At 43.3% G+C, this 15,924-nt stretch overlaps 1 protein-coding gene across 15 annotated transcripts in view; it reads right to left on the bottom strand.

Annotated features, from left to right (window-relative positions):
* Window positions 1-15,924, bottom strand: part of RELCH (RAB11 binding and LisH domain, coiled-coil and HEAT repeat containing) — a 169,256-nt gene that overhangs the window by 97,147 nt on the left and 56,185 nt on the right. For all 15 annotated transcript variants that reach the window (XM_085847659.1, XM_085847661.1, XM_085847664.1 and 12 more), the window contains 5 exons: window positions 13,799-13,894; window positions 1,756-1,868; window positions 1,512-1,602; window positions 548-619; window positions 92-232 (listed from right to left, as the gene is read on the bottom strand). In XM_085847659.1, the coding sequence (XP_085703785.1) occupies window positions 92-232; window positions 548-619; window positions 1,512-1,602; window positions 1,756-1,868; window positions 13,799-13,894 (513 nt within the window). The remainder of the gene's footprint in view (window positions 1-91; window positions 233-547; window positions 620-1,511; window positions 1,603-1,755; window positions 1,869-13,798; window positions 13,895-15,924) is intronic.

Below are 15,924 nucleotides of genomic sequence, written 5' to 3'. Positions count from 1 at the left end.
AGGTATACAAAAAAAAAGAAAAAAAAAAAGAAAAAGATGGAGGACGAAAACAATAATGGCGGTAGAAGAGAAAAGACGAGGAGACATTTACCTGCGAATACTTATTGGGATCATCCACACAACCCATTAGTACACCGAGACTCTTGATGACAGCCTCACGCACTGTATCGCTCTTGTCTTCCATGAGCATTTGCTGCAGCATGGACAACACCAGGGAGGACCTCATCTCTGGCTGGAGATAAAAGACCAGTTTCGCAGTGTAGGGAGGGGGCAGGAGGGGTCAATGTGAGATGGTACAAGGAGTAGTAAAAAAAAAAAATCAAAAGGATACAATTGAACATTGCGTAGTAAGGGAATGGACAGAGGAGGCTGAACTGTGAAGATGTGGGGGTGGGCAGATTATGATCTTCGGATAAGCTTTAAAACAATGAAAAGGAATCAAAGAATTTTGATCAATTTAGATGAAAAAGGTGGGCACAGCATCTTTCTCTTCCTTCCACTTTAATCTCAGAGCATGACCACCAGAAAGTAGCAGTTGTTAATTTACCGGAAGGTAAGGAGCGAGAGCACCACAAGCCTCAGCCACAAGAAGTCGCCGTTCCGGGTACTTGTGGCTAATCTAAAGGAAAGAAAGAAAGACGATTCAATTAGCTGCAGTACCTTTGAATAAGAAGAGTTTCACAATATCACTACATTTGTTCTCTGTGCTCCTCTATGCTTTGGTTCGGCCAAGAAGAGAGGGGTTGTGATTACACTCCCTCCACAAATTGCACAAAATATTTGGAAAGTTCTATCTTCAGCTGTTATTATATGAGGGAAGGCCAGAAAAACGAAAACACACACACACACACACACACACACACACACACACACACACACACACACACACACACACACACACACACACACACACACACACACACACACACACACACACACACACACACACACACACACACACCTCCTTTTCGCAATACATTCCATATGCATGGTGATGATGCTCGACTAGTCGATTATATCTCTGAATCAAATTATTCCTCTTTGCGATAAAATGTTTACATTCATAACCGTTTACTCACGTGATCATTTGCAATTGTGTCACATGGACGACAACCAATTGCCAAAATCAATTTCCTCTTCTGAAAGTGATGCTGGCCATCATAATCATGGCAGTCAATATCTATGCTACAAAGACCATCTCAAAACATTTTTTTTTTTTTAGTGTGAAGTTAGTGTTTCCATGTGGAAACAATAATGTCACCGTCATAACGATTGGAAAGAGTTGTATGAAAATGGCATTGTGAAAATGATCGACAAGAAAAACTCAACTGTTGATCAACGCAGTGTTAACATCAATCGCCCTGATAACCCGAATCAATAACCGGTGACTTCTTCTGTTTAATCCCTTCTGCTCTTTGGAATTATTTGTTGTAGATGACGACGACGACGATGATGTCGACACTGCACTGACTGACTCAGAGCTACTTTGTGCTTATAAAGCTCTTAATCACCTGCTCCCAACACTGTGGCAGTAGTTCAGCATCTACCCGTGTGGGTCCAGCATGCCGTGCAAATGCAACACATCCTGTCAGAATCATCTGCCTGCACACGTCAGTGGTAGCCATTAAGCAACAGCATGGCAACAACAACAACAACAACAAAAAACACCACAAAAATATTCACTTCTATTGGCGCATACATATCATAAATTGTTTCCACATAACAAAAAGCATCTCCTAAAATGGCCTATGTTACCTTTGCTGGTTGTCAGGCCTCTTAATGAGATTAAAGAGGCTATGCAGAAGGTGATCCCGCTCCTTGGGGTTCGGGTGCAGACAAGCTGTGCACAGGATCAGAGGGATGAGCTCCTGGATGATACAGGCAATGTAGGAAGGAATGAAGACTCGTCAGGAGATTCATCCTCAACTTCACCCATTGCTTAAGCCTCAACATTTGAATAAAGCTCCACCAAAAACCAACACTAAAGGGATTTTATGAGTGCATTTAGGGTAAAAGTGTGAACACATGACAATAAAGAAGAATAAATCAATATTTTCTCGAATTTACAGAACCTTCAGAAAGTATTCACACTTTATTATTATTATTTTTTTTACAGCTTCGAGTCTTCTTGGGTATGTCTGGATCAGATTTGCACATCTGGATTTGGGGATTTTCTCCCATTCTTCCTCGTAGATTTGCTGAAGCTCTGTTAAGTTGGATGGGGTGTGTCGGTGAACAGCAATCTTCAAGTCTTTCCACAGATTCTCAATGGAATTCAAGTCTGCGCTTTGGCTGGGCCACTCAACGACTTTCACATTCTTGATCTTAAGCCATTCCAGTGTTGCTTTGGCTGCATGCTTGGGGCCATTGTCCTGTTGGAAGATAAATCTTCACAACAGCACAAGGTCTTTTGCACTCTGAAGCAGGTTCTCCTCAAGGACTTACCTGTATTTGGCTCCATTCATTATTCCCTCTATCCTTACAAGTCTCCCAGTTCCTGCCACTGAAAATCATCTGCATAGCGTGATGCTGTCACCACCATGCTTCACGGTCAGGATGGTGGCGGATGGGTGATGAGCTGTGCTCGGTTTCTGCCAGATGTAGCACCTTACATTCAGGCCAAAGAGTTGATTTTCGTCTCATCAGACCACAGAATCGTTGACCTCATGCTCTCAGTCTTTAATGTGCCTTTTTGAAAACTCCAGGTGTGCTGTCGTGTGTCTTTTTCTCAGGAGTGGCTTCTGTCTGGTACTCTCCCAGAAAGCCAAGATTTGTGAAGTGCTGCAGAGATTGCTGTCTTCCTGGCAGTTTCTCCCATCTCAGTGAAGGCACTCTGTAGTTCTCTCAGAGTGGTCATTGGGTTCTTGGTCACCTCCCTGACCAAGGTCCTTCTTGCCCAGTTACTCCGTTTGGTTGGACGGCCAGCTCGAGGAAGAGTCTGGGCAGTTCCATATTCTTTCAATTTCCTTATGATGGAGCTCACTGTGCTCTTGGGAACTTTCAACACTCTAGACATTGTTTTATACCCTTCCCCAGATCTATACCTCCTCACAATTCTATCTTGGGGGTTTCTACGGACTTCATGGTAGAGTTTGCGCTCTGGCAGGCACTATCAACTGTGGGACGTCATATAGAAAGGTGTGTTTCTTTCTAAATCATGTCCAATCAGTTGAATTAGCCACAGGTGGACTCCATTCAAGTTGTAGAGACATCGCAAGGATTATCAAAGGAAATTGGATGTACCTGAGCTCAATTTGGAGTGTCGTAGCAAAGGGGTTGGTTGAATACTTATTGACTCAAAACATTTCAGCTTTTTAATGCTTCATTAATTTGTAAAAATTTCTGAAAACACGTTTTGACTGTCATGATGGGGTATTTTGTGGAGATCAGTGACAAAATTTTAAATTTAACCGATTTTAAATTCATGCTGTAACACAACAGAATGTGACAAATGTCAAGGGGTGTGAATACTTCCTGAAGGCACTGCAGGTGGTTGCAATTTTAACTGCACTGATCTACTGGACAGACAAAAATAACTCTGCCATTTGTCCAAGTAAAATCTGAACCACTCAGGAATAAATACCCAGAAATGTTATCTCAGAATCATGGAACAAAACGATTCCATCAAGAGGTCAAACAATAATTAATCAAATGCAAAGAAAGGTATTGTAATGAACAAGAAAGGCAAAAACTATTTACCGTTTTGTAATTAATCTTCCCATAAATGAGTGTTTATTTATTATTTATTTCAAAATCTAATCTCATGGAAGAATGAGGTGACGGAGGCTAAGAAGACATCGTACAGAGAGTTGGTAAAATGGAGCTACATTTGGACACATCGAGCAAGAGAAGGAACGAACAGGAAAAGAAGAGATTGAGGAGGGAAGGAAACTCAGCAAGTATGTGTCAGGTGGGGTTCATCCAACGAAATACAATGTAACTTTGAAAAAGGAGGAGGATGTTTGACCCATTGTGATTATGCTTTATCCACACTCCATTAATTAAAAAAAATCAGCTATTTGTTTGTATATTAGCAAATACCACCTGTCGCTTCACTTACGGGAATACCAAGTGGGGGAAGAAAAAGAGGGTTGGGAGGGGGGGGAGAGAGAGGGGTAGAAGAGAGTGAGGAGGTGGATGGGAAAAGTGAGAGGAGGGAGGGGGAACAAGGGTGGGAGACAGAGAGACAGAGAGACAGAGAGACAGAGAGACAGAGAGAGAGACAGAGACAGAGACACAGAGAGGAGTTAGCAGAGAGAATATACTTTATGAACACACACACACACACACACACACACACACACACACACACACACACACACACACACACACACACACACACACACACACACACACACACACAATGCTTGGCCGATACCGGAAATTCTTCAGGAATCGGCAGATTGGAGTCGGTGTGATTACCGACTACAGTACATACTGTATAGAACCCAAAAACCTTGAGAAGCTTTCACCCTTGTTTTGGCGGAGTTTCAAAAAACAAACTATAAAAAAACTGCTGCATTATAGATGTTTCAAGGAGATGTGCACAAACATTAATTGTTACAAACAGCTGCCAATCGTGTGACAGGTGGAAAAAAAAAATTGTTTCTGCAATTTAGAAAACGTAAATAAGGCAAACGGCTCGGAATTTGGGTGTTATCAAATATATTTTGCTTGACAACTCACAAAGAGAAACCATATAACCTTTCTAAAGCAAACCAAGCCACACAAAATAGCCAATTGCTTTTGAAACAGCCACATGGACAAAGGAAAACGTGATCGCTCGTATGCTGCTGAGGTTATGAGTTAAAACCTCCACCACCCATCATCATCGTAAGATACAGGATGAATCTTTGCCACCAAGGCGCGCACAATTAAGCATACAAGGATGCACGCACACCCGTGGAGAATTCCTTTACAGATCCAAATCTACCCACATGTACCTCTCCCTTGGAGCAACTGCCGAATGTACATCCTGATCGGCACGCGAACTGCACTGTTATCGATTGTAGGGCACTCGGCAAGTGGCTTAAGCACTCAAGCAAGAACTCGAATGAAATTGTTGAGAAGGAACGGCTAGCTTGGCAAGCGATAGCAAGCCGATTGGTCATGGAACATACCCGCAAAAAACGAAACTGCCGATTTCTTACCATTTTCAGATTTCACTCCAGATTGAGTTATTTAGTCCACGTGATCCGATCCTCCAAACTCAAATTATATTTCGATGATATACTTTAATTATTCCGTGAGAGTAGATCATGGGAAATCGCATCATATAATGCATGAAATCGCTCCAAGCTCCTAATTTGAGACCAATAACGCTGACAAAAGTGATGGCAACAGCGATTCGTCGGTAGTCATGGCCAAAAATATTGGCACCCTTGCACTTTTTTCAAATAATGCACCATTTCTTCAGGAAAATTTGTTGAAATTAAAAAATATATTTTGGTATCCACAGATGTATTTATTTGGTTTGCAGTGGAACAAAACAAAAAAGGCTGAAAAAATTACTAAATCTCAGCATAATTCCACACAGAAATCTGAAAATGTCCCAGACAATATTATTGTCACCTTTTAAAAGTTGTGAGAAATAATTAAATTTCAAGCAGGTGATTCTCCCTTACTTTGGAATTGAACTTCCTTGTGGTGAGTTGCAGGTGCCTGCAATATAGAAATCACTTATTCAACCAGTTTGAATAGAGAAAAGGAGTCATTCTGCTGTTTTATGTCACTGTGTGTCACGCAATGAGCATGCAGAAAAAAAGAAAGCCAGAGAATTGTCTGAAGAGGTCAGACACAAGATTGGAGCCAAACATGGACAATCTTAAGGCTACAAGTCCATCTCCAGAGATCTTGATGTTCCTGTGTCCACCGTACGCAATGTTATCAGGAAGTTCATGGCCCATGGCCCATGGCCAACCTTCCTGGACCTTTTTTGAAGAAAGTGTTTTTGTGTTTTTTTTTTGAAGTTATTGTATTTTATTTTATGTTTTTAATTTCCTCAGGGGAGGGGGCACAGGCTTGGTTAAAAAAAAAAAAACACACATCAACCACACAACACCCCTTGATGAGACTCCCACCAACAGCACTCCGAACACATGCACACAATCACCCATCAATGCTCAATCTATCTAAAAGTCCTGTCAACATCCCCATCTCCATAACTTCCAGGTACCTATCTAATTCTAATTTAAACTTATCTACTGTTTCTGCTGCCACTACCTTTCCAGGGAGGCCATTCCATGCATTAACTACTCTCTGAGTAAAAGTCCCCTGTCTCACTACAATCTTAACTCTTTACTCTCAGGCTATGGCCATTGGTCCTGTCACGGTATACTCTGTTAAATAATTTATCTTCACTTAATTTATCTCTACCTTTCATTATCTTAAACATCTCCTTGTAACCACCTCCTTTCTATTGAAGAAAGCCCTGTCTCCTTCAGTAGGCCTGGTGTTGGCTTAATGGTTCGGGTGGCAGGCTTTGGAGCCTAGGGTCCTGAGTTCAAATCCTGCTCAGTTGTTGAATTAATACCAGGTGGGGTTAACTCGGCCTGTCATCCTTCCGAGGTCGGCAAAATGAGCACCAGCATGTTGGTATACTGTGTCGGAGTGGCGACCCGTCCAGGATTGTGTGCAATAGCCAAGAAGACTGCTCAAGCAGCACCAACGCTCTGCACAGTGTATGGTCCCAATCTCCTCTCTCTCGTCTCCTTCAGCCACTTCTCATAGCTGAGTCTCGCTTGGCCCAGTATCAATCTATGAGCCCTGTGCTGAACTCACTTTATGTCATCTATGTCCTTCCTGAGTTGTGGTGACCAAAACTGCACACGATATTCGAGATGTGGCCTTCACTAAATTCCTGTACAATGTTAACACCACCTCTTTTGATTTATAATTGACCCCCCTCTGAATACAGCCTAAAACCCTATTTGCTTTAACTATCACTGCCTGGCATTGTGCTGCTTGCTTAACTCCCATATCTATTACCTAGATCCTTCTCCTCTGTGACACGCTCCAAAATTACCCCTTGCATCCTGTAATATCTATTTTCATTGTTGTTTTCCATCCCCAACACCTTACACTTGCTCAGGTTAAATTACATCTGCCAATCTTTTAGCCAATTTATGCAAGTATCAACACTTTCCTGTATCTGATCACCACCTCTCTACTATCCACCTCACCTCCAAGCTTTGTGTCATCTGCAAATTTAGAAAGCTTACTCTTTACCCCATTATCCAAATCATTGATGTAAATAATGAATAGTAATGGTCCAAGTACTGATCCCTGAGGTACCGCGTGACTTGCATCCTCCCAGTAAGACATCCTCCCACTCACGCCCACTCTTTGCTTCCTATCACAAAGCCAGTTTGCAATCCAATTAGCTACCTGACCAGCCACTCCACAAGCCCTCACTTTGGCTAACAACCTCCGATGTGGTCCCTTATCAAATGCCTTCTTAAAGTCGAGATATACTCTGTCCACTGCCTTTCCATCAAGTACCCAATCAGACACTGCTTCATAGAACTCTAAAAGATTTGTTTAACAGGAACTACCTCTGGTAAACCCATGCTGACAACCTTTAATTAGTTTGTATTTGTTTAAATGGTTCCTCATCCGGTCTGGAATTAATGTCTCCAACACCTTCCCCACAACTGAAGTCAAACTAACAGGTCTATTGTTTCCCAATTCTTCTCTGGATCCTTTCTTAAATAGTGGTGTTACATTTGCTACTCTCCAATCCTCTGGTCCCTGTCCTGACTCCAGTGAGCTTTTGAAAATATCTGTTAATATCTCACTTACCTGCTCAGCCACTTCCCTCAACACTCTCGGGTGCATATTATCTGGACCCGGAGCCTTATCTACTCTTAGATTGCCTAGCTGTTCCTTTACTTCCTCCACTCCAACCTGGATCTTCTGTAAAAGCCCTTCCTCACCTCCTCAATAGATACTCTCAGCTATTGGCAATTCTCCTGACTGTTCTTGTGCAAAAGTTGAAGCAAAATGCCTGTTTAATAAGCCGGCCATCTCAGTTCCCTCACTAACAACTCTCCCGGTGTTATTCCTCAATGGGCCCACACTGGTCCAAACCTGTTCTTTTCCCTTGATATACAGGGTGGCCATGAAGACTGGAAACAGAGGTGAATATACATTATAAATGGTTGATTAAAATTACAAAACAATACATGATATGTTCAATGTGTTGTCACTCATGAAAAATGCACAGTTCATTGAAAGTTTGTCCAACACACTGTCTGTATCCTTGAATTTTTGAACCAGCTTCCCCACTGTGCTATGGGAGATGGCAGCTCTTCCAGGATGGCATGCATTGAAGTGCTCTGCTATCCGTTGATATGACCAGCCCTTGCGTCCACTCAGCAGTATCACCTCAATGCATTCGCCTTTCGTCAAGGACATCTTCAAACAATAACAGTGAAAAAAAAATATGTTTCCAGACTTTATGGCCACCCTGTACTTAAAGAAAGCCTTGCTATTATGTTCAATATTCTTAGCCATGTCCTTCTCATACTCTCTTTTGGCTTGCAGAGTTATTTTCCTAACTTGCCTCTGTTTACTCCGAGAGTGATATAAATCTAACTCCAGTCCTGATATTTTAAACTTAATAAATGTCTTCAGCTTCTCCTAAAAAAAAATTTAACACGTGCTTTTGACATGGTCGGGCACCCTGCCCTGCTCACCAAATTCTCTTCCCATGGTATTCAAGGCCATCTCCACTCATGGCTTGCAGACTTCCTCTCCTATCGCAGCCAACGTGTGGCCCCATGTCCGGCATTGAGGACCTCCATCCATTGTTGGGAGAGCAGAAGCAGCATATCCAGGGTAGAGTGACCTGGTCTGAAACTAAGTTGATGATTGGAAATCGTTGTCGGAGAAGAGAAGGATTTAATGTCTGAAGCGATGATGGATTCCATAACCTTGCTGATGATTGGGAGAAGGATGATTGGTCTGTATTTGCAGGGATCTGTTTTTGCACCTTTTTAATGCAGATCGGTAATGTTTGCTGATTTCCAAGCAGATGGCAGATGACCTTGAATAAATGAGAGGGTGAATAGAACAGAGAGAGGGTGAGCAAGAGCAGCAGAGCGGGTTTTTAGGACAAATGAGCTGATGCCATCTGGACCGGTTGCAGAATCTGAGTTGAGGTTTGACAGCAAGCTCTCCACCTTGTCAGGAGAAAAGGACACAGAGTCCAAGAACAGCTGGGTCTGACTGGGTAAGGTGGGTACAGAAAGCGATGGGTTTGGGACACAAGCTTTCAAAGCAAACACGGAGTTTAGGTATTCAGCCTTTTCACGTGTAGTGTCAGCTGTGTGGCCATTTGAGGTAAGGGAGGGGATGGAGGGGGAACATACACCAGAAATAGACTTAACTCGATGCCACCAAGATTTGGAGAAGGGGGAGAGGTTTGAGAGTTCAGCCTTGAGATGAGAAAGATGTTGTTTTATGGTTTTCCTGAGGGTAGACACATTTGTTCCGAGCGATGTGGAAGGAACTGAGATTGCCTTCAGTTAGATTAGCCTTCCATGAGGCGAAGGCAAGTTGTTTCAGGACAAGTGCCTCGCCAGAAGCTTCAGTGTACCATGGGCAGGAGGAAGGGTAGGACAACTGAAGACGAGATGGAATAAATCTGTGCATGAGAGAGAGCAAGTTTCTTTGAAATAATTCCCAGGACAAGTTGATGTTGGAGGAAGTAACCTTCTTTTGGGAGACCAGTCTAGAAGTTTGACAGCTGCTTGAAATCCCTGCCAGTCGGCCTCAGTGAAATGGCAGACTCAACGGCACTGAGGTGGTTCTCCAATAACTGCCAGAGAGATGTCTACTTTGACAAGCATGTGGTCAGATGAACCGATTGGAACAGAGGAAGAACAGCAGAAATTTTCAGGGAAATTGGTCAAAATGAGATCCAGCAGAGATTGAGAACCATTGGTTCAGATCCGGATCAGGAAGTTGAGAGATTGTGCGAGTCACGATGAGTTGCAGAAGTCTTTTGCTGAAGTGTCATCGCAGGTTAGAGAGGTACCCACACCCAGCCAACTGGCATGATGGTAGTTGAAGTGACCACATATGAGTAAGAGTGAGTTCGGATGAGAGGATAGAAGTTGGTTCATGTTTTCAGAGAGCGAGATATAAATGGAGTCACCACTGTTTGGTGGATGGCACAATACACATATAAACATGACGTGGGAGTGGAGGGAAAGCCGTAGCCAGAGGTATTCCTGGGGGTGTGGGGGAGTGAGGGCAGTGCATGGAGAGTGAGGAATAGAGTCTTTGATGAAGAGAGCAACTCCGCCGCCAGGACGAGGCTCAGGTCTGTCATACCGGAGGCGGGAGTAACCAGGGAGAGATACTTGGGAGTCAGGGACGTCTTGAGGGAGAAACGTTTCTGTTAAGCAGATTATCTGATTTGTTGGTGACAACCTGTGTGGAAAGATCTGTCAGGTTTGAGTGAAGGGCACGGATGTTTCAGGTCCATACTCTTAAGGAAGAGGAAGGGGAGAAGGCTTTGGGTGCAGGGGGAGGGTATGGCAGGGGAGGGGAGGGGGAAGGTATGGCAGGGGAGGGGAGGGGGAAGGTATGGCAGGGGAGGGGAGGGGGAAGGTATGGCAGGGGAGGGGAGGGGAAGGTATGGCAGGGGAGGGGAGGGGAAGGTATGGCAGGGGAGGGAGGGGAAGGCATGGCAGGGGAGGGGAGGGGAGGGGAGGGTATGGCAGGGGAGGGGAGGGGGAGGGTATGGCAGGGGAGGGGAGGGGGAGGGGAGGGGAGGGGAGGGGAGGGAGGGTATGGCAGGGGAGGGAGGGGGAGGGGAGGGTATGGCAGGGGAGGGGTGGGGGAGGGTAGCACAGGGGAGGGGACGTGGAGGGTAGGACAGGGGAGAGGATGGGGAGGATAGGACAAGCGAGGGGATGGAGAGGGTAGGACAGGGGAGGGGAGGGAGAGGGTTGGGGAGGGGAGGGGAGTGTCGGACAGGGGAGCGGGAAGGAAGGGGATGGGGAGGGTAGGACAGGGGAGGGCAGGGGTTCGGACGGAGGAGGGGAGGGGGTAAGACGGGGAGGGTAGGATGAGAGGAGGGGCGAGGTAAGGAGAGTTGTTGAAAGAGTATGGGGGACTGCAGAAGAGCTTGGGTAATGGGCCGGATGAGGATGAGAAAAGGCTTGGTGGTGATGGATTGAGGTGCAGTGGGGAGTAATAAGAGAGGGGGCAGAGCGCAGTTGAAGATTGGAGGAGGTGGAGTGATGAGATGGAAGAGAGAGGGTGGGGGAAGGAGGCACATTTGTGGATGTGAGAGGGGGTAACTTTGGGAAGGGGGAGGGAGAGGGAAGATTGGAGGCAGAAGGGAGAGAGGGGAGAGTTGAGAGAGAAGAGTGAGGGTAGAGAGTTGAGGGAGAAGGGCGAGGGGGAGAGTTGAGGGAGAAGGGTGAGGGGGAGAGTTGAGGGAGAAGGGTGAGGGGAGGGTTGAGGGAGAAGTGTGAAGGGGGAGAGTTGAGGGAGAAGGGTGAGGGGCGAGAGTTGAGGGAGAAGGGTAAGGGGGGAGAGTTGAGGGATAAGGGTGAGGGGGAGAGTTGAGGGAGAAGGGTGAGGTGGGAGAGTTAAGGGAGAAGGGTGAGGGGGAGTTTTTGAGAAAGGTGAGAGGGAAGCTTGGAGGGAAGAGTGTGAAGGTCGCTTTGAGAAGGAAGGGAGATGACGAGAGCAGGCATGGCCAAGGTGCAGGAGGGTGATGGGAGAGGTGGGAAGAGAGGAAGGATGAGACTTGGTTGAGGTACAGTGAAGAAGGGAGCAGGCAGGGGGAGGTACAATATTTGATTGGTTGGGAAGGGGGGGGGGAGGTGTGGTGAGAGGAAGGAAGGAGCATGTTTGTGGTGATGTGTGTACTGATTGAGAGAGTGACGTATCTGTGAGGTTAGAATGGAGCCCAGTGACATTAGAACAACACACACTTTGGGACAACAGAGGAGCTGATACTGAAGCAGAAGACAGTGAAGAGGTGCCAAGAGTGGAGGTAGGATGAGGTGCAAGATGGGAGGGCTAAGGAGTGAGTATAACAGGTGAGGGGTTCGGAGGAGGTAGATTTAAGGAGGTGGCGTGAATTGGCACTGAAATTGCAAAAAAAGGATTATTGATGGAACACGAACATGCATTAGAAACTGGGATTTCAATTTTTTTAAGTCAGATATGCAATTAAAGACATTATGTGAGGGATGCAATAAAGGAGAATTAAGAGAATAGAGAAAAGAAACGTTGTAACATTGGGACTTTTAGACACAAGATGAAGGAAAGGTCGAATTGAAAACAGCCTTTTGAAGAAGAAAATGAGTATTGGATTATGATACAATACCGAGAACCACACATGGGAAAGAGGAAGTTGGAACATTTTAAGAGACCACTTGTTTTATTGTTTATTTCTTGATAAAGATGACCTAAGATGAGGAAAAGGAAACGTTGAAGAAAAATTGTGTAGGTGTTTTGTGAATTTGGATCAGCAAACACAGAAGGAAGCTGGTAGTTCGACAAAAGTTACAGGAAGAAGAGGGGGCAGAGAAACATGGTTACAGGAGGTGCAATGTGAGATTAAAATAATATATAATTTTTTTAAAAGATGAGTTATAAGGTTTGGTAAAGGAAAGGTTAAAGAAAAAAAATCGTGAAGATGTATGGTGAATGTGGGTTGACAAAAAGTAGGAGATGGTAGATCTGCACAAGGAGGAGGAAGAAGACTTGGCACAGGAAGTCCTGTGGTTACGTGGGGTATAATGTGAGGTAAAAGGTATTTTCTGTTGTATTTTTATGAAATTTAAGACATGAAACAGAGGGTATCATTGAGAGGGACAGAAGGAGGGTGGAGGGAAAAGTGGAGAAAATAAATATACCATCAGAGATGGGGAATCCCCTACCATTGAAAAATAATTGAAATCAGATAAGCATTTTTCCATTTATTACAAAAAAATTTTTTCAAGATGGTCGCCCTAGTCGGCCATCTTGGATCCGGCCACGCCCAAAATCAATAGCGTTCTTCCTTTTCAGGTGGTACATGTGTGACCCAAATTTCAAATGGATATGGCAAACAGTTTATGAGTTATCGCACTCACAGCTATAAATGTTGACGCCCAGCCAGCCGAACGGACGACGGACGGACGACCCGGGTGACAACAATATCCCCCTTCCGCCACGCGGCGGAGGATAAAAACTAAGGAGAAAATACAATAAACACGATCGCATACACAAACGGGAAGAAGGGTTGGCCTCAAGGAAACCCGATATGAAGAGACGCCGAAAACTCCACAATTATTAGCACAAGTTTTAACACAAGACTGAACTAGAAACACAGTAAACACAGAGAAAACAAAATGACAGTAAAAAATGTGACAAAAACGACCAGAAAACTTATCTTTGAGAAAGTTGGTAGAGATCCTGAAGAAGAATCAGTGGGATACAAAACAAACTAATCAGCCTGGTGGAAGTAGACACTCTACTGAGTGGCCGTTCAAGTTCATCCTTTATTCATACTGCCTCTCCAGTCTAAATGTTATTGGAGTGGCAGAAAGTAGTCCATAAAGAATGTGACATCAAGAAGAATTAAGAGTTTCATAATTCTGAAAAAGGAGTCCCAAAATTAGAGATCGAATACCATATTTGTAAAATTCTCAACAATTCTCAAGGTGAAGTGAACAGTACAAATGGGGTTTATAAGGAATCATCCATGATCATGTTCTTGTGGCAGAATGAAACATATATGGTACTCAAGAGCATCGCAAAACCACCAGTCCTCCATGCATTTTCTTACCTCTCGCTTGGCAAGGAGTACGTTGGGAACAATATGTGGCAAGCAACGGCTAAGCATAAGCACTGCACCACCATCACTGTCTGGAAGGCAGGACACCTGCAAAAGCACCATATGCATGTAGAAAGCAGAATTTAGGAGATGTTGGGAAATACAAACTGGTGTCTTGAAAATGTTCATGCAACTTCAGTTTTACAGGACAATGAAGTTTTACAGGACAGTAGCTTTGATGAGTTTCGACAATGTTAAGGTGAATAAACAAGTCCTTACTGATGGATGAATTCCTCTAGAATTCGGGTATTTTGGGATGACTTGTAACAACCCCTCCCACAGGGACTGGCATCATATGATACACACATACATAGAAAGAATTTGCATTCCCCATTCCACCCTCCACTCACCCTTGTCCCATCCTGAATCTCCAGGACCATTAATTTTTTTTACCTCCAAGACCTACAGACATACACTCTTCCTCTGTAAAACAAACTGTTTTCAACCCATTCATTCCAGTGGTTCAGGAGTGCAGAGAAATCAAACAAACACATACACGTAGACAAACACACAGACAGACAGACAAACATACTCAGGGAATGAATACACAGTACTGTACTTGCGAATCTTCAATTTCAAAAGTAACAAACACAAACACATGAACACTTCTCGTTCTATGTCACCATCTTTCTCATGAAACAATTCCATGCATTAACTACTCTCCAAGTGAAAGAGGAGATGACTACGACGACAAGAACAAGGCATCCCAATGCATAAATCTTTTGGTTTTGAATAAGAATATTAATTTAGGGTTAGAAAGTTGAAATGTTTAACAGATTATTAGCATACCGGTAATTTTGAACTGTGCTTTAAATAAAAATGTGAAGATTTCAGATTGCCTGACAATTTAATTTTAAATATTCCAAAATATTAACATTGTATTCTCTCATTTTACCCACTCTGTCTGTTGACTTTCTGCAAATCCCTCCCCCCACTCCCAACACTCTACACCAACCCCCTCCCCTCAACAGTCCATCGTTCACACAAGCCCTCCACCCCTCAAACCCAACCCATCTGTCCCACAACCTTTGAAAACCACTTTTGTTTCATTCAAAAACAACTGCTATAATATATATATATATATATATATATATATATATATATATATATATATATATATATATATATATGAAATCGCCCTGACTGGGGACTGGGTCTCCCATTTGCTGGAATGCTGATATGAATGATAATGATTGGTGATATATTGATCCCTCCCTCTGTATGATCAACGATGTTTCTCTATTGGAATATTTACCTCAACATTCGTCCAGAACAATGCAATGAACACCATATGGATTTGCATGTTACATAAAGAGAATCAAACGTCACTGCAGTGTACCGCTGTTTTAACCAACTGAGGATCGTACATAATTGGCATGCACAGGTGTTTTCAACAACTGAGGATCATACGAAGTTGCCCTGTGCAGGTGTTTTAAAGAACCGAGGATTGCACATAGTGAAGCATTTCTTTTATTTAAAAGTCATCATTTCTCATTTCATTTGTAAGACATGTTCAGAAAACTAGAACGGCACTCGGTGGAGCGCATCCTTCCGCCAAGCTGAACAGTTTACGTTTTGTATCCCACTGATGGGCCAGATCTGGATCCAGACCTGAACCAAAATCTAATAAATAGATTTCAATATATTAGCACTGCACCCATGACCATCACTGTCTGGAAGCCAGGACACCTGCAAAAGCACCATACACAGGTAGAAAACGGAATTTCGGAGACGATCAATGACATACTAAAATATTATTTTCCTGGATCAACAACAAACTAAAATATTATTTTCCTGTCTTAAGAACGTAAAACAAGGTAATATTTTCCTATATTAACAACATAAAATAAAGTATTATTTTCCTAAATTAAGAACATCAAATAAGGTATTATTTTCCTATATTAACAACATAAAATAAGGTATTATTTTCCAATATTAACAACAAAAAATAAGGAATTATTTTCCTATATTAACATAAAATAAGTTAGTATTTTCCGATACTAACAACATAAAATAAAGTATTATTGTCCTCCATTAAGAACATAAAATAAGGTATTATTTTCCTATATTAAGAACAT

The sequence above is a fragment of the Eptatretus burgeri genome, chromosome 11, assembly GCF_056783735.1.
Source record: "Eptatretus burgeri isolate ZD-2024b chromosome 11, Ebu_testis_v1, whole genome shotgun sequence".
NCBI classification, from domain to species: Eukaryota; Metazoa; Chordata; class Myxini; order Myxiniformes; family Myxinidae; genus Eptatretus; species Eptatretus burgeri.
Note: the sequence above shows the minus strand (reverse complement) of the source record. Positions and strands in the feature narration are given on the sequence as shown.